We start from the raw sequence: 25,930 nt of genomic DNA on the forward strand, positions 1-25,930 counted from the left end.
GGTCGCCTATGAAGTTTAATTTGCCATTTCTGGCTTTTCCACATGTCCTAGTAATTTACCCAACAGATCTTAGTATAATAGCCAACAAGTTAGACATCACTGGAGGTTTTACATTGGGAAAGGAATTAGATAGGAAAGATGATTCACAGAAAACCAATTACACAAACCCGGAACAGGACTAGTTGCTGGTTTATTGGTGTTTCCAGCTAATCAAACTTTACAATTGTGAATACTTAGGTCAGTCCAAAAATATATAAGACAGCCAGATTGCGGCACTCACCAAATGCCCAACACACGCAATGTCTACACCAGCCAGTCAAAGAATGTTACCCCCCACCTCCCCACTTACATCCAACTTGCGAGAGCTTATCGAGACCCTCCTTCAAATCGTAGAGCTAGAGCTCTCGGGCCTGAACAGAGCTGGTAATTCAACATTGAAGGAAGCTGCGACTTACTACGGCCAGCGTACGGTAGCTGCTTTACAAGGCGCTTTACGAGCCCAACACGGGCAAACACTACAAACCATACGGGGATTTTATACATGGAACATGAGGATTTTCCATACGAAGCTAGCTGATCTATACGGCTTGTCAAACTTCACGGCCAATGTGACAGATGCAGAACGCACTACACACATACTCGCAGAAAATCGCCTACTTCGCAAAGCACTTGACGCCTCTTTAGCCATAGTCGATCGGATCCAATCGACCGATGATCCTAGTACACAAAGGAGTCTCACCGCCAAACAATGATTCTTTCCGCTACTCTCCCATAAATCAATTTAATCTCAGCTCCTTATTCCTACGGGTTTAATGGAGGATAGGGGAAGCCGGGAAATGAGAGAGTGTGGCCGGGATAGCAGACTACGACATAAACAATGAATATAATTTGGTAACCTCATCTAAACGAATTCTACTTGCAATAACAATTAAAGGTGATTATATTGTGCTATCCTTTACCTTTATAGAAGTTGCTTGTTCCTAGCCATGGTCTCTTTATCGCATTACACTACTATCTTTCTGTCATTTACAGTCTCAACTATAAGCACAACTAACACATTGAATTCGGCAGTGAATTGGAGGCAAAGATAACGCGACTTGAAAAATCTGTGTGTTGGTTTCACAAGGTCCGAGTTCGCAATTGCAATTTTGTCAACTTGGGTGAATCTCAAATATGAATATCAGATATCAACTTCGACCTTTGGCACTGGCAAAACATTCGAATCTTCTTACAACACCAAAGCCAACAACGCTCAAAGTATAGATAAGATGGCCTATTTTCCAAGTCATCTCGGGTCTTATGAGTGCCCAAAAGAACACACGCCCAAGATAGCTCTTCGCTCTGTGCGCCGCGCCGCCACCACCGCAGACACCCGGCTTGCGCCTGCTAGAACATTTCCCCAACGACTAAAGAACAAGATAAGCTTCTTTGTCGACAATGATGATTGCTCCCAAGCTGATGCGAAGAGAATAGCTTCAACAAGCAGCGGTAGTCGCACAGAAGTGGACCAAAGCCTCATCGACGAATTCCTCAAGCTCCCAAAGCTGAAAGGCTCAGTTCTACTTGGCCTTGCAAGCGACCAACTTTCCGATGGTGCCATGACGCTCGAAAGCCTTCTTCCAAAGGAAGCAGTTACAAAAGATGCTGGAAGGATGGTCAAGCCTGGAGAAGTGAAGTCGGTTACCATTAAATCTCCGAGAGAATCGCCAAACAAAACACCTAAACGCCAATACCGCCCACAAGATCCTCTTCCCACCCCCCCTGCATCAGTACGTCACCTTCAAAGCAAGAGCCTCGATTTCCAACCTATGTATTACCCGGCGAATGGTCAAAGATGGAGCTTGCCAACCGGAGCAAAGCATTGCACGATGCGCGCCATCCAACAAACCGATAACCTCTTCTCCCAAGTCGCCATTCTCGAGCAGTCAAAACAGCGCGAGAGCATTACAACGGCATTGCAAGGAACAAAGGCTGCGTTGATGAAGAAGCTAAGTGCTAGGAGCTTTGAGGAGTATTCGCAGCTGGAGGGGCACATTACACGGGAATTGAAGATTGTGCAGACGGCACAGGCGGAGCTTTTGGCAAAGGGAGCGATGGAGCTTGAAGGAGAGAAAGACGAGAACCAGGATGGGGATTGGACTGAGGTTTTAGGGGATGAAAGCAGTGAGGAAATCGCTGTTGCAAAAATCCAGCATATGTGAATAGTGGCATCGGAAGAGCTAATTTAGAACGGAGGATTGGTCTCCGCACTGGTGGGGGCAAGGATACTTTGCTGTTTTGTGGTAGAAGATTGATCGGTTATATACTGCTCTAAAGGGTAGGAACCGAGGGTACATATCGCTGAGAAGTTCAGAGGAATTGCAGAGCATACAAAATAAAAGCACGCATCTCCGGAACGTATGTAACGGTAAGCATTGCAAGGCTAGTATGTAATGAGGTGAAGTACTTGCATTCACAATGGTTGACAGGTTAAGCGAGACTGCCATGAGACGGAACTAAAGGGGGGGTGACACGTGACTAGGAACTCACAAAAGATCTTGACGACCCACACAACGCAAAGAGCCTCTATGAATCTCATCGTCAACAAAAATACCAACTAGAGGTTTCAGATTCCAACCAGGAACACAATCAGCAAGAGCTTTAAAATCAATCTGCGCGCTATAAGCAATCCAAACCCTCCGTGTCCGAATACTATCTCAAAAAAACACGAAAACCTTCCATCTACGTCGCGAACGAATTCACAGAGCGCCCAAGACAATAATACTAAGAGAATACTTTAATTATGTCAATAGTGGGATTTGAAAAGGGTCTCTTGGCAGGAATCGCACGCATCGCCGACAGGTGGAACAGACAAAGAACCTTGGAGACCGAGAGCCATATATGCGCAATCTCTGGCAGGTATTTAATGTCCTGATAGGGATTTTCTGAAGACGATTCCGCAGATACGGTCAACGAGTTCCTGCAGGAGTGCTTCATGTCGGAACCGAGTCCCGCACGAGAGATTTCAATACTCTATAACAAACATGCGGCAGATTTGAAGCTGCGACGCCCAGTAAACATCATCCAGCTCCCTCCTCGTGATTCTCAGTCTAATACGATATCAGAATCTTGTACTCCTAAATCCGAAGTGCCTACATCGCTTCAGCAGCCTCAATCCTCGAAACACATCCAGAACGACAAAAGCAAGAAGAAGCATGACGAAGAGAACAGCGTTCATCCGAAAACACCACATAAAGGTAGTTAAACCGCGACGAACCCCCTTGAGAATGGAAAACTGCAATGACAGGTGAACATTAACGGATTCCTGAAGACGGTCTTCGAGCCCCAACCAGTCGACTGGAGCCAAATTTCGAACAATGTACCTTTTAAAGTTGTCACGGATCCCGAAATCCAGAAGCTTCTTCCAGGCTTAATACAATGGTATGCGCGCCTACTAGACGCAAAGTTTGGCCAGAAGGAAGGAACATCTAGCAAGCATTAGGAAGCAACTGCGGCTATGCTAAAACGAGCTGGCGTTCTATCGTTCAACTATTTGAAGTACAATTTCCAATTAACGATTATAGCAAAAGCCACCAACTTCTACGCTAGAGACATAAACTCCCAGGTTCGGATTTGGCGCGGAAGGTATTTCCACCTGCGCGCAGGCTTAAATGAAGAAAGCCGCAGCGCCACAATGCCAGAAGGACATAAACGGGTATATGTATAGAGTCTGGGAACAAGCGTAGACGGATGGTCAGGTGTCACTCAAGCGCGGAAATTGGAAGACACCTGCATTCATCAAAAATAGCATTCATTGGCCGTTTACCCTGGTATCTAACGCCTCATAACTCTCCCCAGCCAGTAGTATGTTTATATCCCAACTCATCAAGCCAAGATCTCTGAAGCATCGTAAAATACATCATCCCCCTCTGAAGAGCCGGAACTTGACATGATAGCTCCAATACTCCCCATCCTCTTGATCCGCTGCGAGCTCGGCGTAAGCGGTCCGCTGTCAGGAGGTGTAGGTAGGTTAATCTTCGAGTCGTATACTTCTTCTGTTGCTACGACAATAGTATTGTCTTCGTTGGACCAGGACGTCTGCCCTCGAGCCTCACTGTCGTCTACTACAATCGTATCTGCATTAGAGACGCCACGGGAAGATCGCGTTTGGTAGGCGTGGTTCGTGGGTCTGGAAAGCGCAGACTTGGGCGCTGGTTGGCGAGGCGGAGCAGGAACATCTCTCTTGGGACTATGATGCAGTGGCAACGTCGCTCCAGAGGGGGGATGTGAAACCAGCATAGGGCCAGACAGCCAGTCGTTCTTTCCACCGCCGAGGTTTGGGAATTGGTTCGAAGCGCCATGGAACGACCAATGGTAGCCAGAGAAATTGACATTATTGGAGAGTGGCTTCATTGGCTCGCGAGGCATTTCGGGCAGGGCAGGGAACCTGCGGCGGATTTCAGTCCATTGTGCCATCATTGTGCTCTTGAGCGTTTCTTCCCGGTTGGGCTTCTGCACTCGTGGAAATATTGGGCATGATTTCCTCTTCTTGCTCGCTGTTATAGTGGTGCCTTTGGAGGAAGCTGGAAGGGATTTGCGGACCTTGGAAGCTGGCTTTTTGGCAGGTTCGGCTTTTATTGATGTTGACACTCTGGGCGCGGGCCGGTCCCAATATGCAAAGCGTGAGCCAAGTTGGCCTTTGAAATCTGGAAACCTACCGAGGGTGTCCAGGATCTTAAAGGTAACAAACACACCATTCATCTTGTCGTCCCGTGTGGCTTGAGGTCGTGATCGATTCCTCGACAGAGGCTTGACATCATCGGACGACTCTCTTCTCTTCTCCTCAATCCTTGTACCCTGTGGTAACCATATATCTTCGCGTTTCTCTTTCAAGTCCAAAACCCAAGCATCACAATCCCATTCGACCCAGTAATCTATAACATCACCCCAGAGACTCTCCGACGGCTTAGTGCGGTTGATAAACACCACCTTCCCACCTCGGGTGTGAATGGCTTTTGCGAACTCCTTGATCATGACCTTTAATCCATGAACCTTCAAACTGGTTCCCATTATCAGCAGAACATCAGGGCCAAGACTCAAATCATGCGTAATCAATGGCCCAACTAAATCAGCACTGGGGTGCTCCTCTCCGTACAAGACGATATCAGGCCTCAGCCGTCCCACAGCAAGACTTCTTCTTCCTCGCCCAGTTCGTTTATTACTGTGGTCTTCGCATTGCGGGCAATCTGGGGCGTGGCCGGACAATGTAGCAGCCTCTCGGTCTGGGTCATCCCAGCTTGATAATTTTGCGCAAATCCCGCACCGTAGCTGGCCCAGGCTTCCGTGGAGCAGAACAACCTCGACTCCTCCGTTGTGAGGACTGTCTCCTCCGATGTCGAGAGGTCGTGCCTCCTGTTGGGTTTTGTGATGGAATCGCGCTCTGTTACCCGCCCCACGGCCGAGGTCCGTACATAATCCCAAGCGTTCTTCGAGCAAATCAATGTTTTGCGTGTAATTACGCACCAACCGTCCGCTATCCCGTAAAACCTTGATGAAATTATGTGTCTCGGTCGTCGCAGTGACCTCATGGCGAATCTTTTTTCGTAAAGAGGAAATGAACATGTAAAAGATCGAGGTGGTAAAGGGGTCGTTCCATATGATAGAATCGAAAAGATCACGCCCCTTGAGATTTGGGAGGGTCCGGGAAGATTGAGAGGACTGTGTAGCTGATGGTTCATCGTCTTCAGACTTCGTCAAGGAACTTGTTTCATGTCGTTTTAAAGGTTGTCGGTCTTGGACGTGGTGAATCCCAGCTGAGCTGGTGGACGTAATCGAAGCTGCCGTACTAGATGCAAAAGTGATGGTTGAAATGGATTGTTTGCGGGAAGTACTTGCGCTTGAAGACGGTTCGGACACAGTGACAGAGCTTGTGGTCGTGAAAGAGCTTTCAATTGATGTGAAATCGGCATGCGCGCTAGATCGGCGTGAGGTTCTCCGTGAAGGCGGCTTGATTTCTATTGTGGACGAGGTTTGGATGTGGACCCCATCTGCGGTTGATTCCATAGCTGAGGCATGGGTCTGTGTAGACGCAACGTCTGGCAGCTCTAATGCCTCCTCGGACGTGTTGTCAGGATATAACTCGGATTGCGATGAAGGCGGATCGGACAGAGGACTCGAGTCTGCAAGGCTGCGTACGGGGGTGGTAGATCGGGGGGTAGCAACAGACTGAGATCTACGAGAGGATCTTAATTCTGGCTCTGATAGTTTTGCAGGCTCCTGCTGCGAAGAAGCTGTATCAATCACATCGACTACTTTGCCATCCGGTGCCACAACCTCGTAGAAGTACGACGGCTTTGCTCGTTTTCTAGGCCTGTCGTCAATATCGAAGGTATTCGTATTTTCCCATGGGGGGTTTTGCAAAGCTGCGTCGTATTGAGCTTGGATCAGAGAGTAAAGTCCATCTTCAGAGCGGAAATCCTATCAAACTGTCAGTAAAGTCAACATTGAAGTGGCTTGCGATTTACTTACAGGTATCCCACAGTTTGTACTTATTCCAGCTCCCGTAACAACCACCACTTTCCTCGACTTTCCCAACGCGTCCGCAATCAATTGTAGTTCCTGTCTGGAGTCGGGACCAACATTGATAGTCGGCATGATGCTCAATTGTACAGAACGCCGTATAACGGGTTTTTAGTTTTCAAACCTCCCAAACAAACTTCTTATAAACGGTCCCTGCCGTCCGTCAAGCCTTGTCAAAACCCGTCCAGTTGAGATATGGTCCCCTTTGGGCTGGGAGAGCAGTCTGCAGTCTGCCAACACGACGTGTTAAAGTCCTAGCAGATAGCCTCTCAACGCATCGTTTGCCTCAAATTCGATTGTGGTGAGTTGCGTTCCTCTGCGCGTATATTGCCAGTCCCAGTCCCCGTCCCAGTTCCGGTGAAGTATTTACACCAACTTCACTGCCACTTACGCGCCTGTCTTGCGACTTTCGAATACTCCCGACTCGACTCCGATGAACGTCTCGCAGGGTTGCAGGTTGTACCCCAGGCACCAAGACTCCAATTGGACCCTTCGGGGAGGTTCGCGTGCCTCTGCGGAGGTTGACTTCGATTGGGGGGGGTGGTGGAGGATTCGTGGTGCCGATAAGATATCGATGAGGTGCGACGTGATTTCTCGGTATTCTGGCGCGACAAGAGGTTCCTTATGAATTGCAATATGACTCCTGTAATGAGAGATACCAAAAATGGGATAAAGGCGCGACGAAAGGGGCGTAGAAAGGTGTTGGCTGGGGGAGCGCGTTGTTGGAGGTTGGTGGTGAGGTTGAAATGTCGCGTCCAGCTCACGGGGCTGTTTACTTGACGTCCAGGAATCTGATTCAGCCTGTGCAAACCCTGCAAGCTGCTTCCCCCGCCCTTAAAAACATCCACCGCCGACCCACGAGCCACTTCCACTTCAATGCCTCGCCTCCATCTCTCCTACTCTGTAATGTTTTCACCCTCTCAGTCACTCACTCAGTCGGAGGTAGTACCTTCAGTTTGACAGACCGCGCACAATATTATATTCCGTGTAGGCCAAGATGCATGGCATTAAATAGGTAGTTGCTCGATTCTACGCCACCAACCTAACAGTCTGGAACTGATAGAACTTCTTTTCCATGCTTAACGAGCGCTCCAAAATCACCTTCTTTGATGCTTTAGCTACGGCATTATAACTGTAGCTATTCCGCAAAGTTTATATCAAGTGCTCTAAAGTCATGCTGAGTAAATAAAATATATGCTATTTCATCTCTTAACGTTCCCCTTTGATAGTTGCTCTGGGCCCAGGACCTTGCTTCTCAAATGCATAGGCAGATTCCATTAAAATTGCTGATGATGTGTACCTAGGTTTGTAATCAATCTATCTGTCCCTCCAATTCCCATATCGTTTGCTGTTTGGTACCCCGCGGAGTCAACGACAGCTCATTAACAAGCAGTTGGCATTGGAAATACCATCAAACTCCAAACTTTGTTGCAAATTGCTGTTTCCGAGTCATGATCATGGTGTATAAGTAAACCTTAGGATGACTCTGCAAGAATAGAAACATTTTTAGCCCCACCTTCTATTTCTCCAGGTTCAAGTCTTAGGTTTGAAGTGCAAGTCCATTAAACCGAGAAGATGCCCCAAAAGCTCCAGTTTGTCTGGCCGAAAGATGGCCCTAAAGGTCGCAGTGGCCATCGTGGTTTTTTTGGTCGCATGAACAATGTCCTGACGAACAGAGGGCCTGATATCTTCCTTCAACGAAAAGGCAGTTCAACTCCTATCTCACCGGATTGCTGGTCGAACTGGTATTTTAACTGCTGTTCTGCTATAGGGATACACGTCTGATGCTTGCAGGGACTCTTATCACCAAAGGAACTACCATTACTTGGAAGAAGCTGGCCCCTACGTCTCGCGAGGTGTCAAACGATATGACCCGCATTCGAGAAGATACAAGACATGGACCATTCCACATGACTGGGAAGGCGACTATTCTGCGCAGGGTATATATCCCCATTTCACGGCTTCAGAGTGGAGAAGAATGGCTAGGAGACTGGGCAAAGGGCACCTTGTTGATCCGTTGAAGATGGGTGACGATTGGCATCAAGATGGACCCAAGGTTCGTTTCCCGATTCCCGACTATGTTTATTAATTGATGCCCTTGCAGAGATTTCGACAGGAGCTTGATGAATTCTGGCAAGAAGCTCATCGCATTGGTGAAAATTATCGGCAAGGGCTTCCTCTAACGAGTGTCCGAAACCCCAATTTCAGGATGCATCAACAGTGGCCGAATGACCTCCAGAATTGGATGATCGACGAGGAGCTGAACCAAATGTGGTTTCCAAGAAGATAAAATCCGTAGTCTGGATCTGCGTGCTCTTTTGGGGTTGTTTCCTTGGACCATGTTTGGCAAGAGAATGATGATTGCTTGGTGCTGAGAATGTAGGCCTACGGGAATGATGAGGCGTTGGTAGGATTGTTTGATGGGTAGGGCACGGAATTGTCTAGACGGATAATGTTAATTCAGATGACTTCTTCTTCAGCACTTCAGCAACCATAGACTACCAAAACTTCAAGTCCAGTAGAAGATCCAATATCAAACCGAGTCCGTGGATTGTAAAAGGGGGGTCTGGAGAAATCATTCGCGCAGGAAGGTAAGCCGAGGCGCTACTCTTACCTCCACCCCCATTTCTGCTTCCCCCGTACAACCCCACATGGCGTCTCCAGATGCCAATGAGGGGCAGACCCGTCATAATGCGGCTACACTCGATAAACCTTCTTTTAGTTGAATAAGAGGGTAACAGTGATCCGGTGCGGGCGTACCTTGTGTATTGTGCTTCTGTCTTACAAAAGCCTTCTTTTGTTCCCAAGTATCACCATTCGCTTCACTTCAATTCTCCAACCTCAATCACGTCTTCAACTTCACTTGCCCGTACACCCTCCGCAATCCACCATGGGAGACATTACACCCCAAACCCAAGTTGAGCTGCCATCTTCCGAGCGCTGCGAACCTGGTTCTCTCCCTCTAGCTATCGCCCAAGTCCCTGAGATCTCACCAGCAGATTCAATCGATGCCCACACTGTAGCTTCTAAATGGATCTCGTCAATCAACAAGACCCTGAATACATCGAATTTCGGTGAAATATCAAATCTCTTCCTCACAGAATCCTATTGGCGAGACCAGCTCTGCTTGTCATGGGACTTCCATACCCTTCACGGACCAGAGAAGATTGCCTCCATCCTCAAGGAATCCAAGAATGGCTCTCGTATCAAGTGGCTAGATCTGGACACGAGTTCGGCTCTTCGCTCACCTACTGCAAAACTCAATGATGAAGGCAAAGTAGTCGAAGTGCAGGCATTCCTCACCGTCGTAACCGATGTCGGAAGCGGAGCAGGTATTGTAAAGCTGGTACCGCAAAAGGGAACTTGGAAAGCGTTCACGCTGTTCACTTTCTTGAAGGGACTCAAAGGTCACGAGGAGTCGGTTGGGAAGAGAAGACCAGTAGGGGTCGAGCACGGAGAGCATACATCTCAGAAAAACTGGCTCGATCGGCGGGTCGATGAGGGCGCTTTCAGCGAGGGCGATGAACCAACTGTTCTGATTCTCGGTATTTCTGACTTGATCAGTCCTTGAATGATACTTACTAATCTCTGCTAGGCGCTGGTCAAGCGGGGTTAACAATCGCGGCGAGACTGAAGATGCTCGGTGTCAAGTCATTGATTATCGACCGTGAGCTACAGATTGGTGACAATTGGAGAACTCGATATCATCAGTTGGTCCTGCACGATCCAATTTGGTTTGACCATCTACCCTACCTTCCATTTCCGGATACTTGGCCAATCTTTACACCAAAGGACAAGTTGGGAGACTGGTTCGAATCTTACGTTAAGCTGCTGGAATTGAATGCCTGGACACAGACGAGTATCAAGGAGTCATCGTGGGATGATTCCACTGCTTCTTGGACCGTCGAAGTGGAGCGAACAGAGAATGGAAAGACAACAACTCGAACTCTTCATCCACAGGTAAGCACAAAGGCATGCGAACAAGTCTTCAACTAACACGGATAGCACATTATCCAAGCCACGGGTGCTAGTGGGGAAGCAAACATCCCTGATATCAAAGGACTCTCAACCTTCAAGGGTGACCGTATCGTTCACTCATCTAAATACACCGCTGCCAAACCATCACATGGCGAGAACAAGCGTGCCATAATTGTCGGCTGCTGCAACTCGGGCCATGATATTGCTCAAAATTATCACGAGAATGGATATGCAGTCACAATGGTCCAGCGATCTTCAACATTTGTCATCTCAGCAGAGACGAATGTAGCAGGGTTAGTTCCATTGTACTGTGAAGGCAGCCCACCAACGGAGGATTCGGATATCATGAACTTCGGAGTTCCCAACCCTGTCGTCAAGAAAACAGGTATTGATGAGACGAAAATACAGCAAGAGGAAACAGACAGAGAATTGCTTCAAGGACTGGAGAAGGCAGGCTTCAACCTTGATAGAGGTCCTGGCGGAGCTGGCCTTTGGATCAAGTATCTGCAAAAGGGCGGCGGGTATTACATTGATGTCGGCTGCTCGCAGCTCATCATCGACGGCAAGATTAAAGTCAAACAAGGCCAAGAAATCGCCGAGATTCTTCCTAACGGTATCAAATTTGCAGATGGCGAGATCCTTGAGGCGGATGAAATCGTTTTGGCAACGGGTTACCTGAACATGCGTACTCAATGCCGAAAGATCTTTGGCAGTGCGGTTGCGGATCGCGTCAAGGATGTTTGGGGCTTTGATGAAGAGGGCGAGAGTAGGGCGCTTTGGAGGAAGAGTGGACATCCTGGGTTCTGGTTTATGGCAGGTAATCTGGCTCTTTGCCGATTTTACTCGAGACCACTTGCTCTGCAGATCAAGGGGCTGGTGGAGGGAATTTACAAGTATGGTGATTTGTGAGGTTTGGGTGGTTAGCAAACGTTGGCGTTATTTGCATAGCATAGCTCAAAGGTAATTTACAAAGGGGAACGAATGTGATAAGAGAACTCAATTAAGGGATCCAGCTGTGGAAAGGCTTTATATTAGATATCACTGCCGTACGTCGGGAGCTTGATGATCCAATATAATCAGTATTACTATCCTCGTGGTACTCCTTAGCCACGCTATCTTTGACTTTGTCGTCGCTTGAAGTCAAGTCATGTTTGGGCAGGCTTCTTGTGGATACGATTTTCGCAAACAATATTGACTTGTTGAAATCCAATGTGGAAAGCCCCAAAGTGAGGCTAGAAATGAAGGAGGACTTCAAGATGAAAATATTGTAATATGAATAAACAAATGGTTAAAGTGAGTAAAAGCTAAATGAACGACAGTGATTAGAGCGAACGACAGTGAGTAGAGAAATAAAAGTACTTGACGGTCTAGCCCTTTCTAGTAGAACTTTTATATCCACAATTTCAAACACTTGATAATTCAGTGCCTTCTTGCAGCATAATGGGTAGATGTAAGATTTGAACATATACAGCAAGAGGACATGGCCACAGAAATAAGCGTGTTTACATTGCTTTGGACCCCAAACGATTATTACCAAAGTAAAGATATCTTCTAGGTCAGATATACGGTGCAGTCGATGGGTTTACCGTGAATAATCCATGCTGTGTTGTGATGAAGAAAGAAGAACGTCGGAGATCGACAAAATCTAGACCATACTCAAGTACATGCATGTACAGTACAATCCTCACCGGCACCACACCACCCACCACCAGCAACCTCGAGTCCAGACGTCGGCATCGACAATGCGCATGCCAATTCTCTCTGGATACTCTACTTGTATCTGTAACACTCGTTCTCTTTGAGTCCTTCTCGCGCCTATCTGTCCTAGGAATGGCAACGCGTCCCCACTTTCCTAGCCCCGGACGCGTCTGAATATCCTCATGCGCTCCACCCAAAACATCCAAGACGACTGAAATCGCATCTATGTTCGATCATTCATAATCCGTTGAAGGCACATTTACCTCGGATACCCCAAGATGGCACCAGAAACCCCGCAACAATATCCCCTCTACGATGCAACTCTTACCCTCCAGCGTATTTCGCCCCTCTATATTGGCAGCGACACTCCCCTCGAGAACGCCACTCTACAAATATACGCGCAGCAGTTCCGAGACATCCTCGCCGGCGATGTACTGCGTGGTGTACGCGTCGGGCTGTCTGAGGACACTTCAATAGCACGCGTTGGAGCTCTGCAGACTGTGACATGGAAACTTCTGCCGGACGAAGACGTATGGACTGGGGCAGACGAGACACAAATGACGGGCAATGAAGACACGACAACGAGCCTTGCTGCTTCGAGAGGCATGCAGGTTACAATTACATACGAAAAGGGGGACTATACAGCTATTTTACTACGTGACATGCAAGGCGACCAGGATGAATCCGCCATTGGAGTTGGTCTGGACGGATATGGCTTCCAAAGCTTCCCCCTGCTTTTAATGAAAATGCCGGCGACATTGCGAGATCCATTCACGCAATTCCTGGCCGACACATTCGATGCTCGAGCCTCGACTTTTCGACTCCCAAGCCTCTTCCTCACGACTGCACTCGACCAATACCTTGCGTATATATGTGTTGGGGAGGACGGAGAGCCATTGGATACTCTGGAAAGCAGTCGGATTTTGAGGACGATAATTGGATCCATTTCTGTAGAGGTTGGATTTGACATCCCAGGTGGATCGACTACTCTCAAGACCATTCAAATCCATATTGCCAGCGAAGACGTACCTCGTATGGTCTCCCGGGGGAAACGACTGGTAGATGGGCCAGAGACACCATTTATGGCGGCCCTCACAGCATATGTCAAAGCACATTTGGCTTTGGACCTAAGCCACGATATGGTCAATATCGTGGGAGTACACTGTCAAGCGTTTCTGCTAAATAGTGCCGGCAAAGCTAAATTCGGTCTACCACATGTTGCAGATGACGGCGAAAGTCCTCAGAGGAGAGCTACGAAGAGATTGATCCATGGGCTCATCGCTACTGCAAAGAAAGGAAGATGATCATGGGCAATGAAGGGAGTTGAGTTTTACCAAGGAACGAAGCACAATATCTCCGCGTTCGCTGAAGAATGAGACGCAACAGACGACCTCACATCCACTGATGGAAGGACATCCTCACATCTTGGGGCTCAACGCACGAGGCATACTAGGTACCACGATACTAGCCACTCATAACCATCGGCATTGCAGTAATGCACACGTCAAGATGTGTACACAAGCCGAGTTGCACCTAGAGATGCTACGAGTTCTCTTGCACCAGCCAGACATTCGACGTGCATTCGTTAGCTATCATAAGACATGACCCGAGAGCAATCAAACTGAAACAATCTTCCCCTGTTACAGTTGTGCCTCCTCGGTCTCCCTGTTATCGCCCTTCAGCACTATTTTCGAATTTTCAAACCGAATCCCTGTTATCATACAACTGATCCACCTCCTCAATTGCAACCCTTCCCAGATCTGGCAAGATATATGAAACCAGTAAGAATATGATGATCCTCCATGTACGAAAGCAGCACGAATTCCGAGGTTTCCAGCATTAAAGTTATATGGGGTACGCTGAATGTGAATGGCTAAATGCTCTGCGTCGTCTATTATAATAGTGGATAGCAATTGAGACAGGGGAATTGAAGAAGAATCACTACCCCACGATATCCAAACCCCTGTTTAGGGAACTAATGCCTCTTCTTGTGGACATCTTCTAAATACCTAGGTGGACTTCTCGAATTTTGTGATGCATATGTCCACTTGGCGCGGTGTTGGCTGACATGAGACTTGTGGACAACTTCAATCTCCCTCTACGTTTCACCCGCTTGGTCTAACAAGCTATTCCATAGAAACTTTCCCAAGTCCTATAATGTTTTACAACCTATATAAAGGATCGCTCCCACTTAGAGAAGCATGTGGTAGATATAAAAAAAGGCAGCACTTACTTTTAATGTTCCATGTCGCCTAGCAAATCCGTTGGTATCACAGGGGAAGATCACTTCTCACTAGCTAGTAAGACTTGATACTGGTTTTGGTTGTTTCATTCATGATGTCCAGAGGCTTTCGTGTGTTGCAGGACGAAGAGGTTATGCCTTCTTCGCTTATGTCAGCTGCGCTAAGTCACATGACTAGAAAGGTCCGCAACGCCCCCCAGCCCCCCCACGAAGTAGTCCCGATAGAATCAAAGGTTGATTGTGGTAAGTGCCAATTTTTCTATCTAACATAGAAGCATACGGCTTTATATGGAGGAGGTCTCATAACTATATAGGAGCTAACAAGATGTGAATTCCTGGTGGTCTTCAATCAATTCCTATGTAGTACCTCGTCAAGAGGCCTCGATGACCTTGTCGCAAACGTCAACCAAGATAAGATGGCGGCACTGAATGATCATGAGTCAAAAAGGCAGAGCAGTCCCGCGAAATGGACTCCGACGGGGAATACAGTGTGGTTTGGTTTCCAATGGGGAGGTCGGTATTCGGGAAAACCTATCTAGCACATTACGATACACTGAATGCTGCGTACAGGATGGGAAATCCAGCTGATTCAAAAGACACACTTTCCCCGCGAGAAGCTACTTTGAAGGAAAGTATTGTAGCAGCGATGCCATCAAGTGAGAGCACTTCGCTGCTGCGTTGCCAATCTACTTGGCATGTATATATGATGCCTGCGAATCGCCTGTGCATCTGGGGGACGTCGAGCGGTGGAAGGCGAATGTCGAAGGGAGGGAGTAGTGGGTGAGGCCTGTTCTTGCAGGGTTGGAGAGTGTTACTGTGACGCTGGAGAGGGGGTTTGATAGTGAGTACGATATGGAAGGGGATCTGCAGTATCACTTTGCGTATTTGAAGGAGACTATTGCTGCACTTTTTGCTCTCGAAGGATGGGCCATTGTTGTATCTGAAAAGTCTTCCGAACCCACCACCACGACTGATCAAATTATCAACGGCCGCGATGACCGAGACTGTGATTTACAAAATTTGTAAGCTCTCTAATATCACGAGGGCATTCAAGTAAGCGCATTGGAACTACAGCTGTCAAGATAACGAGTCGCAACCGCGATAATGTTTAGGTGAACATCTTTGCTTTGGGGTTTATTGCAGGGGGGTCTTCTTTTTTTTAGCGACATGCATAAAAGGGGCCATCCCATCCCATCATGCTTATATATCCTTCTCTTTGTTTAGGCTGAACGTCACAGATTTCGTGAAACGTTCCAGCTTCGGACCCCATCTAAACATTTTGATGCTCGACGTTTCTGCAACCCCCGTTTCTGTAATGACTCGCATTCGGGGAATTGGTCAGCTTCCACTCCACTCCACTTTTGCGTTTTGACGCTGCGGGACGCACGGCTGTTGCCGCCCACGGAGATAGAAACCTTCAATCGTCAACATGTCCTTCCCACGACATACCGAGACGGCGAGACCTAGCTGGTGTGGTGTGGTTTACGATCGTATTAAATATGGACCAGTTTAATCTTGGCAATACCTCTGGACCACAAGTGGACTCTACAACCATCTTAGGCTCAAAAGCGTCACGACAGGTACCTGCGACACAGGGTGACCTCTTCGTCTGCGATCAGTGCCCAAAGGTCTTCAATCGTCGTGAAAACTTGAGCCGGCACCAAAAGACACGTATGTAGTCCATATACTACGCTGGATGTTTACAAGCTGACTTTCAACAGACGATGCCTCACCAGCACACCGTTGTGCGCAATGCAGCAAAACTTTTACGCGAAGTGACCTCCTCCGGCGTCACGAGGCGGGCCACGACAGATGGGATAAGAAGAAAGACCCGCGTAAAAGCGAAAATGATTCTGCTAAACGCAGGAAATTTGCATCGGATGAGTTAGTTGAAAGCTCAACGTCTTCTCCAAGCGCTTCCGGGTCGACGCCCAATGCTATGAAACCCCAGAGGAATTATTCTCCCACTCCTCGATATCAGCATGTTGACACGGGTCATTCAAATCCGACCGTCAGCCATGCCAACTCTCATTATTATGAAAACACTGGCCCATCTGTCGAGTTAAATCCCACTCCTGACCATCAAACTTTTGACCACGCTCAGCAGTTGGAATATCGCTCACCAGGGCCCTGGTGGCATCCACATACAGGTCCGGAAGCTTATAATGTACAGCAAAACCATTCAAAGGACCCAAGTGAAGCGGCCTTTGAGAATTTCAATATGAATGACAATTCTGCAATGAACTTTGACTTCTCTTCATTCATGGTACCCGCAGTTGGGCCTGGAGCCAGCGATTGGTTCTCTTATGATTTCTACTCCGCAATGAGAGAGACCGGAAATGACTGGGGCTATATGCAAAAAGCTCTTCTAGATCCCGACTTACTTACACAGGTCAAAGACTACCAGCCGAATCACCTTTATACCAACCAAGAAATCAGCCCAGCACAAGTTTCAGGCCAGCGAGGCTCTGACATAGAGCAAGAAGCTCCCCAGCATGACTCTAGTGATGAAGATTTAGCAGAAAATCGAGTTATAACCCGGATATCATCTCCCCCGAATGAGGCATCTGATGATGATAAATGGCCGTTCCTCTGGAATCCCAACTCTCGACGAATCTTGATGGCAAGCCCTATTATCATACCTGATAATCATCCATTATTCAAGTTCCACAGCTCCAGATTCGATATCACTGAACAAACTCTACTCAAAGTACAAGCCTTTCTCACGGCTCCCTCCGGGTTGGGTATTCACCAATCTCAGAAGAGCGTATTCACGCTACCGTCGTTGCCCCTCATCAATGTCTTCATCCGGTTATTCTTTGAACATTTCTCCCCTCAAATGCCCGTGCTCCATCACCCCACCGTTGATACGAATGTTGATCTACCACCACCACTAATAGCTATGATCGTAGTTATCGGGGCGATCTACAGTAACCTGAAGCATTCCAGACGTTTCTCAATCGTGCTGCTAGACATCGTCAGGTGGAACCTTCATATTGCCGTTGAATGCGACAATAGTCTCATGAGAGACAACATGATTATATATGCAGAAGCACTTATATGCCACACTGGGCTCTGGTGTGGAAACAAACGGTGCTTCGAGCTTGCGGAAGTTGTTCGCGGTGCGCTTATTACCTACATCCGCCGATTTCATTTCCATGGCCCGCCCGAGGCACCGCCCTCAGACGCGAGTACTGAAGGAACCCTACAGGCGGACTGGAAGCGATGGATTTTCGAAGAATCCCAGAGGAGGTTATACTGGGTTGTATACTCTATCGACTGCCAATTCCCCTGTCTCTTAAATTTACCTGGAACGATCTCTATTGGAGAAGTCAGTAATTTGCTCTGCCCTGCAGACGACGAGTTTTGGCTAGCGACTTCTGCTCGGGATTGGAAGAATTTGTTAGGTCTCGCTTTGGTTCCACCATCACGATTATTCTCAGCGGCCGTTTCTCCTTTCGTGTTGAAAGCTTCTGCGGGTGGAGCAGACACATTTGGGTTCATCGTCGAACAACTTCGCCGGACGAATCTTGGTCGGGGACAGAACCAGGGCTTACTAGATCTCAATTCTTGGAGTGCATTTTTGGTTCTTATGACCATTCAAACTCAACTGTTCAACTTCCAGCAAGAATCGATGCTAGCTAGGACATTTATGGAAGATGGGGATACGTATGAAACGGAGGATACAATCTCAAATCTAAGGAAGCTACAAAGTATAAGGCGTGGGGAACTTGCAGGTAATTATTTCAAAGCATATTTGGTTCTTTCTCTGATTATATTCAGAACTCCTCTTTTCATGGTCTAAAGCGTATCTCACTCCCCGTCGGTCAAATCTCCACGCATCATCCCGCTACTTCTACGCCTCTTCCCTTGTCATCCACCACCTGAGCAACATCATTCTCGATGTCTCCCTCTCGGATCTCCAAAACGCCCTCGGCAGAACTGGTCCTGAAGGCATCATTCGAGCTATGACTAAACTCACAAACTGGGCCCAGAAGTCTCCTCGCATTGCGGAAGAAGTAGCCTATAATGCCGTCCGGGCAATCGTCTCCCTCGCTCCCAAAAAAGGCACCCACGAAGATGACATCCGGAATACAGATACAGCGCCTTATAGTATCGTCACGCTCTTCCTCAGCCATGTAGTATTGTGGGTGTTTGCGAATGTGTGTCCTAGGGAGCAGAAATCCGTACTTCTGGGCATGGTCGGTGACAATGAGGTCTTAAGGTCCAGTTCTTTCTTCGCGGTGTTGCAACGAGCGATGGCGCTTAGCGATGAATACGGTGTTGCCGGTAAGATGAACAACAAAGATGCACCGAATATACTGTTTAAATTCGGGGCGGAGATGCTGACGAGAGTGGGGACTTGGGGCGCGTCGCTGAACATGGCGCTTATGATACATCAGCGAGCTGAGATGTGAGATGGTTGAAAAGAGATATGAAAATGTTTCTTGTTGAGTAGATAAATATGGTACAGGGTTGCATTCCTCATGGGGTGATGCTAGGTGGGGGGTTTGAGAACTGCAGGGACGCTACGAAAGTCACGATTCGTTCGTAAAAGACGTGAGCTTGATCAATAGCCGCCCTCCTTGAGGTAAGTTGTGAGCACCTACGAATAAAGACTAGCATTTTTCTAATTCTCCCTCTTTATTATTCCTTTCATCTATATTCCATGCGAGCGAGGCTTTGAGGACACAGTCCACTCCATCAGGCACCCGTAGGCGCCAGCTAGTCGCTCTATGAACCTAGAAGGTGCAACTCACCCCATTAAATCACTTTGAAATAGTGGCTGCATCTCCAATCTCGAGTCAATCATTATATCTCCGGGAATAGCTTCATTAAAGATTTCCTAGTGCTAATAATGTGCAACTATGAGATGACTGTTTATGTTTAAAGTCGACGTATGAAAGTGGTCATTTGGCTGTGCCGCACGATTGGTTTCAGCTTTGGAAATAGTTTCCGCTGTACGAAGACTTATTGATGTTCATGGTGTCTTGTATTGGATCGCTCTTACTTTTCTTCACCGCGAGGCGCTCTTATCATCTGGGATTTCTGCATCGTCGATTCCTATTTCGGCAAGAGCTATCTATTCATCCATCGTTGATCCTGTAAACTTCATGCCGACAGTGACTCACTCACCGCATGACTCTTCCGTTGACATATATACATTTGATATGATAGAACTTTCTCATCCAAGTCTATTGAGATACCTTCAAGCTTCTCTCAACTCGACTGGACGTCCAACGCAATCAGCCCCGAGCGCATTCTGCTGTGTCGGGCTGCTACGGGAATCGATGAAATTGACATTTCGGCCTATCCCGAGGATTACTTCTTCAATGCCGTGGATTTGGGAGAGCTAGGAGAGACGCTGTTGAGGCGGATGGCGGGGTTCCAATCACATCTAGGTACATGGCATATCCATATTTCCTCACGAGGAGTCCACTCATTCTCCAGCTAGGCGGCTCAACTGACTTCAAGATTTCTAGCCCTTTTCAACGACTACACTATCCAGCAAGCGCCCGCCTCGACATTCAAAGTCCCTATCGTGTCAGGCGAGATTGCCGTCTTTGCAGTTTCCCAACGGACCCCAACCTACTACGATTTCTGCATCGCCGACGCAAACTGTAACGTTTGTTGCTGGCTTGCCCAAGACACATTTGCTGGTGTAAGCCACAGCGGTGATCTCATCGTCAAGAACGATTTCCTACATTACATCAGGATAGACACTGAAAAACTAACCAAGAAAGAGCTTGCCATTTTCATATCCGGATTTAACAAAACGCAGCTCACGCGCTTTTTAGGGAGCGACCCAGCCGTGCTCATTGCCAACAATGTGGACAAGGTAAGAAATAAAGCATCCCCTTCTATATTTACCTAACTCTTATTGACTACTAAGTACAGGTTCTCTATATCGTTCCAGTTCCCTTGGATGCTGCTACCATCCGAGATGCTACAATCTGCTGTCCTTTGGTGGTCAAGCGGGATGGAAACTCGCTGATCTGCTCGATTCTGCCAACACCCACAACAGACCGTGACACGTTTTGCGAGGCCAACGAACTGAAAAGTCCCTCATTTCCGGAGGCCGTCAAACGCGCCAACTTTACCATGACTACTCCTGTTACTGAATCGTATTTGCAAGGTACGCCATACTATCTCTACAGCAGCCCGACAGACATCGTACTGACGAGGGTCTAGATGTGACACCAGCTACGAGTACAGATCCTAGCAATGCTATTTCTACCTCGAATAATACACCTACTATGCCCAGCAAGCCAAATGCTGTGATTGGTTCCAAGTCGACAATTCTTCCTTCAATCATTGATCAGGACACTACACAGATAATTCAATTTGGAACCGGAATTGAGTTCAAAGACGCAGGTCCATCAGACGCAGGAGATACTAGCACCGTAATTTTACCCTGCATCTTTGGGGCTCAACTTGACGGTCCGGTACTCCTAGCAACGGGAAGAGTTCCAACCAATGTCCCATTCTCAGACGAACTCTCTCTCCGATCTTACTATCAACAGCTCAAGAGCGTTGTGGTGATTGTCGACGATCGAATGACAGACAATGCCAGAAATCTTGCAAGTTCTTATCGAATTAACGCTCTGTTCATCGTTCAAGTCACTCCAAATGAAGCTCCCAAGACCACCGCAGAGATTCTGGCTCTTTTGAATTCCGTCAACATCAACGCCGTGACAGCGCTTGCGGGACCTCAATCCTTGATACTGGTATCAATCTCCGAGAAGTATTACTTCTACAGAGGTATTGCAAATCGAGTACACCTCAATACTGCAACACTAGCCTTTGGATCAGATATCACAGATATTCTGGAGGCTGCCGGAATAGAGTCTATCAATCATCCACAAGTCAAACGAATAGTCAACCTTGATGAGTCCAACACTATCATCTTTCCGTCCACCGGAAAATTAGTCAAGCCTCAAGATCTCAAGAAGCTCTTCACAGCCCTCCCTGCAGATCAAGTTGCTACTATCGAAGAAGACATATCTGCAGCGGTTCAACAACTGCAGGCACTCCTGAATCAGACAGATCTCCAGCAACTCTCCAACGCTTTGAGAACCATTCTCCATAGTAAAATTAGCATTGTGATCGCTCCATTGAGAAAAGCGTACATCAACTTCTTAACCAAGGAATACAAAGCAGAAGATCCAGATTTGTTGAAGAAGAAGAACGATATGCTTGGCAAGCTTAGGAAGGTAACCAAGAGCTTGCAGAAGGCTGTTGAATCAACGATCTCAAGCTTGGCCCAAATGATGTCTTCTCAAACAACTTCCAAGCGAACTCATGACTTGAATAGACTTCAGCGCCAAACCACAATTCAAAGCAATGTTAAGGCGACCAAGAATATGACCTTTGAAAAGCTAGCAGAGATGCTAGAGAACCACGCAGGGGAGATGGGAATGATGATTATCAACATTGAGACAACACCATACCGCCAGCTCTTAGGAACTATAAACGATAGTTCTAAAGCTCTGAATGCTGGGTATGTACTTGTCCAAATTCCTTTGAGCACTTTTGATGTTGAGTTGTTTGAGACATGTTTCTGACGTTCAATTTAGTTCTTGTTGTGACCTGGACTCCCGAATTCTTCACCTGGAAGGACTCGATGCAGGTATTATCATTGAACAGTCTCAGGCTACTCACGACGGCCCCCTGCAGAACCAACAGGGACCCGCCCACCCAATTCTGGCAATGCCATATCCGCATCAAAACAGGGGCCCTTCTGGTTCAATGCTGGCATGGGTTTGTTGGGACGAATTTGTCAATCTCGACAGCCCCTTCGATGTTCGATGGATGGAAAAGTGCAATGATGCCCATGTTGCAGCGCTTCGCATAATGATGAGGGATGCTCTCAGTAACGCTGTGGTATCCAGGGAACATAACTTCCAGGTAGGAAGTCCAGAAATTGGCCAACTTATGAGTGCTTGTTAATGGCTGCAATGTCAAAATTGGCCGCGATGAGAACAACCGCACCTGGAGTCATGTCAAAGGCTGAGGATACCGTCACGAAGCTGATGCGTGGACTATTCGCCAATCTTTTGACCATCGCTGGGTCAGGAGTCCGCTCTCTGAGCATGGTGTGGCAACTCTTGGGCAGATTTCCCCAGTTCGATGTCCCAACCTCGGTGGCAGATTGGAGCTTTTATGAAACTGTCGTCGCTTTATACCCATATACTGGATGGCCGTTGGAACAATTCCATTCCAACCTGGAGAAGCTCCTTGATAAAGTAGTTGTCCGAGTCGTTACCAAAAACGAGAAAACCAATGAGATCAAGGCCAACTTGGCATATGATCTAGAAAAATACTGCAACCTTCGAAATATTCAGCTTGAACACTCGCGCACAATTCTCACCATATTCTTGAAACTTCTTACAAACAAGGATATGGACCGCAAGGTAGTCGCACAACGTCTGCTGAAGAACATTCCCCACAGGCTGCAAAGGCAAACCGAGAGTTACACAAGAATGATCAAATATCTTGAAAATCTTGCAAACGGTGGCGACCGACAACCTCAAGATGATCTTGTTGTTGCTAGTGTTTTTACAAAGCGTTCTGCGACTTTCAGGAAGATCAAGAAGCAAATTGCATCAGCCTGCAAAGAACAAGACGAGGCCAAGATCAAGACGGCGTGCCAAGAGCTTCTTGATGAACATGCGAAAATTGCTCAACTCTGGTGTGTAGTGCCAGAGAGGCTCAAGGTCCAAAATATGAAGGCGTACCAGGGTCTTTTGACGACAAAGTACGGAGACGATATTGATACAGCCACGAAGGTATACAACAAGAAGATATTCAGCCAGGCAATCGGCGATGTAGAGCAATCGCGTATCCCTTGGCAAGTTGGCAAGTCAGGCGAATTTGGGAATGATATCGAACCTTTAGATGAGGCTTTTGTTCATGAAATTCTGACTGGCAAGAGCTTGGACGTCGTTACTACCTCTGACAAAATGGAAGATGCCACGGTGACAGGTGTGGCCAAGAAGGAGGAGCAAACACTGGCACATTCCTCATCCGTGTTGTCGCCGACATTCATCAATCAAGTTGAGAAGGTGGTGTCTCCTGAAGACGTCTGCAATATTATAGGCGTCCCTGTCAGTGCAATGCGCGTCTTTGCAAAGGCTCTCAATCCGGATCTTGTCTGGGAAGAGTTGGGTCGGAACTTTAAAGATGTCATTTTGTCGCTGGTGAAAGCGCGTTCCAATCGACTACAAAGCCGTCCTGCCGGACGGTTGCTGGGTATGAGTAGCCCAGCTTCGACGATTCTGGTGGTGGAAAAGTTGCCAATTGCAGAATGAGAAGCAGGGTCAGTGATATCCTGTACGAGGGCGAATAAGTTGTGTCTTGGAAAGTAGCAGGAGTTCAGGAGTTTAGCAAGTGGGAAAAAACTGTATTTACTATTATCAAAAGAGCAGAACAATACTCACATTCCTATAAATGGCCTATGGAGATCCCTAATCCCGGAATATGATGGTCTAATCCAAAGCCTTCTTATCCAACCAAGCCGTGAACATCTTTAATGCTTCAACTGGCTTATCCCAAGGCACCATATGACCAGCACCATTGATCCTCGCATACCTAAGCGGCCCACTCTCCCACCATAATCCACCACTCCATGTCTGTTTGTTATTCTCCTGCTGATACCTAAAATCAGGTAGACCCTTCCACTCCAACGATCCAAAAACCCGTTCATTCCCCACAAAGTTACATATCCAGTCATATGTCCCAACATATATCATCACTCGAACGTCAGAGTGCAGCAAGTCCGCCACATATGATCTTGTATCAATCAAGAAATCATTTACCTTCTGAAACTCCCTTCCAACCTTATCACTACACTCCACAAACTTGGGCGCTTTCTCATCAACCCCAAACGCAGTCCTCACTGCATCAGTGCGCAAGAATTTCGTGATGGCTAGCATGATCGGGTAGCACAAGTACCCATCACATGGTGTACTTATATCGTAGTAATTACGCCCAGTGCGCACATATGGCATCTCCAGCTCCTCGCCACAGAAATCAGTACTAGCTCCGCAGATCAGGGGGTCCGGATACGCGTGACATGCTTCCATTAATAACTCGCACCTCGGAACTGCAGCAGCCATCTTCTCGCACATGCCATCGTCAAGCAGGGGGCCGATGCCCGTGACATTTGTGCAGGGGATGTCGTAGTATGAACTTGCTTGCTTGACGTCGCTGAATATGCCGTTGCCAATCAAGACTGATTCCAGTGGGATTTGGTCTTCAGGTGGGGAAATGGAATTCATGGCTTTGATATTGGATGCGAAAACGGGGATATAGTGACCGCCGTAACTCTCGCCCGCTATACTGAATGGCAAAGATTTCGATTCGGGGAAAGCTTGGTACCAGAGGCGCATGAAGGCGTAGATGTCCTCGCTCGCGGCGAATGTGCCGCCGTGCACGTCGGACGTGTTGGTGCTATAGGAGAAGCCGACACCGATAGGTTGATCGAGGAAGAAGACGCTGGCGGCATTGGTCCACGAGTTTGGGTTTTCGCGCGCCGAGTCTCCGGAGTCGTTAACAGTGCAGGGACCGAGTTCCATGAAGAGGCCCGACATGGAGGAGCAGCCAGGCCCGCCGTTCAGCCATAATACGAGCGGGTCGTCCTTGGGGCTGGCGCGGGATTCGAAGTAGGCAAAGTAGAAGTGTTTTGAGCCCGAGTTTAGGTAGCCTGTGTAGCCGGATGTTGCGCCGGGGCAGAGGTCTGAGAGGGAGGGGGTCTTGCTGTTGGAGCTGGAGGAGATGGCATTGTGGGGTTTGATGGTGAGGCTGTGGTCTGGATGAGAGACGTGGGTGAGGGTTCGGACTGAGGGGTCTGATGAATCGCGGAGGGGCTCTTCTGTGAGGGGGATCTGGAATGCTGATCTGCCTACTGCGGCAAGAGAGGCCACGATTATTGGCCAGATTGGATTACCCATCTTGTATGTAGAATATGATATATATATCTATACAGTATATGAGATGGGAAGTGAAGTTGTATCTGAGATAAGATAAGTGAGTCTGAAACAGGCCGCGCCGCACTAGGCAAGCTGACACGGCAACAATACGCTGTCAGGTGACCTGTGTTTAGAACAAGTAAACTTTACAAAACGAGCAAAAGAATGAGAAAGAGTAGCTTAAATGTGTGAAAGGTTGGATTGTATTATCAATGTGGTCATGTCTTTATGTGAAAAAATTGCATTTATCCCGAGAGCGCGAGGATACGGAGTAAGGTACTGTAGCTATTAACCCTAGTATTTTAGGGTTTAATATACTAAAAGCAGCGCTCATAATAGAAAGGGGGTACTGTATCGATTCGAGTACCCAGATATAAGACTTATGAGTGATTACTACAAACAAGAATTCATTACGAAAAACTAGAATGGAACATCTGCAAGAGCAAGCTCTATTATTTGAAAGACGTTTGTGCCAAACCTGGCG

The 25,930-nt window shown here is 47.6% G+C and overlaps 6 protein-coding genes across 6 annotated transcripts; 4 read left to right on the top strand and 2 right to left on the bottom strand.

Annotated features, from left to right (window-relative positions):
* Positions 1 to 3,864: 3,864 nt before the first annotated feature.
* On the bottom strand, positions 3,865 to 6,633 carry HST3 (NAD-dependent histone deacetylase HST3; the record flags this gene model as incomplete). Its single annotated transcript, XM_031152849.1, has 2 exons — positions 3,865 to 6,456; positions 6,508 to 6,633. The coding sequence occupies 2 exons, from the start codon at positions 6,631 to 6,633 to the stop codon at positions 3,865 to 3,867; spliced, it is 2,718 nt and encodes a 905-aa protein (XP_031003099.1).
* A 1,500-nt stretch (positions 6,634 to 8,133) lies between these two features.
* LHYA1_G007927 (uncharacterized protein) lies at positions 8,134 to 8,848 on the top strand (the record flags this gene model as incomplete). The annotated part of the gene is made up of 3 exons (XM_031152850.1): positions 8,134 to 8,303; positions 8,353 to 8,614; positions 8,663 to 8,848. The coding sequence occupies 3 exons, from the start codon at positions 8,134 to 8,136 to the stop codon at positions 8,846 to 8,848; spliced, it is 618 nt and encodes a 205-aa protein (XP_031003100.1).
* A 600-nt stretch (positions 8,849 to 9,448) lies between these two features.
* Positions 9,449 to 11,445, top strand: YUC4 (putative indole-3-pyruvate monooxygenase; the record flags this gene model as incomplete). Its single annotated transcript, XM_031152851.1, has 3 exons — positions 9,449 to 10,103; positions 10,154 to 10,518; positions 10,564 to 11,445. 3 exons carry the CDS (start codon positions 9,449 to 9,451, stop codon positions 11,443 to 11,445), a joined length of 1,902 nt encoding a protein of 633 aa, XP_031003105.1.
* A 1,067-nt stretch (positions 11,446 to 12,512) lies between these two features.
* Positions 12,513 to 13,538, top strand: LHYA1_G007929 (uncharacterized protein; the record flags this gene model as incomplete). The annotated part of the gene is made up of 1 exon (XM_031152852.1): positions 12,513 to 13,538. The coding sequence occupies one exon, from the start codon at positions 12,513 to 12,515 to the stop codon at positions 13,536 to 13,538; it is 1,026 nt and encodes a 341-aa protein (XP_031003106.1).
* Positions 13,539 to 15,975: 2,437 nt separating this feature from the next.
* On the top strand, positions 15,976 to 18,894 carry Znf691 (Zinc finger protein; the record flags this gene model as incomplete). The annotated part of the gene is made up of 3 exons (XM_031152853.1): positions 15,976 to 16,147; positions 16,198 to 18,213; positions 18,260 to 18,894. 3 exons carry the CDS (start codon positions 15,976 to 15,978, stop codon positions 18,892 to 18,894), a joined length of 2,823 nt encoding a protein of 940 aa, XP_031003096.1.
* Positions 18,895 to 23,964: 5,070 nt separating this feature from the next.
* On the bottom strand, positions 23,965 to 25,428 carry CPY1 (Carboxypeptidase Y; the record flags this gene model as incomplete). Its single annotated transcript, XM_031152854.1, has 1 exon — positions 23,965 to 25,428. One exon carries the CDS (start codon positions 25,426 to 25,428, stop codon positions 23,965 to 23,967), a length of 1,464 nt encoding a protein of 487 aa, XP_031003095.1.
* Between the last annotated feature and the right edge of the window lie 502 nt (positions 25,429 to 25,930).

The sequence above is a fragment of the Lachnellula hyalina genome (assembly GCF_007821495.1).
Source record: "Lachnellula hyalina strain CBS 185.66 chromosome Unknown contig00136, whole genome shotgun sequence".
In the NCBI taxonomy this organism is placed as follows: Eukaryota; Fungi; Ascomycota; class Leotiomycetes; order Helotiales; family Lachnaceae; genus Lachnellula; species Lachnellula hyalina.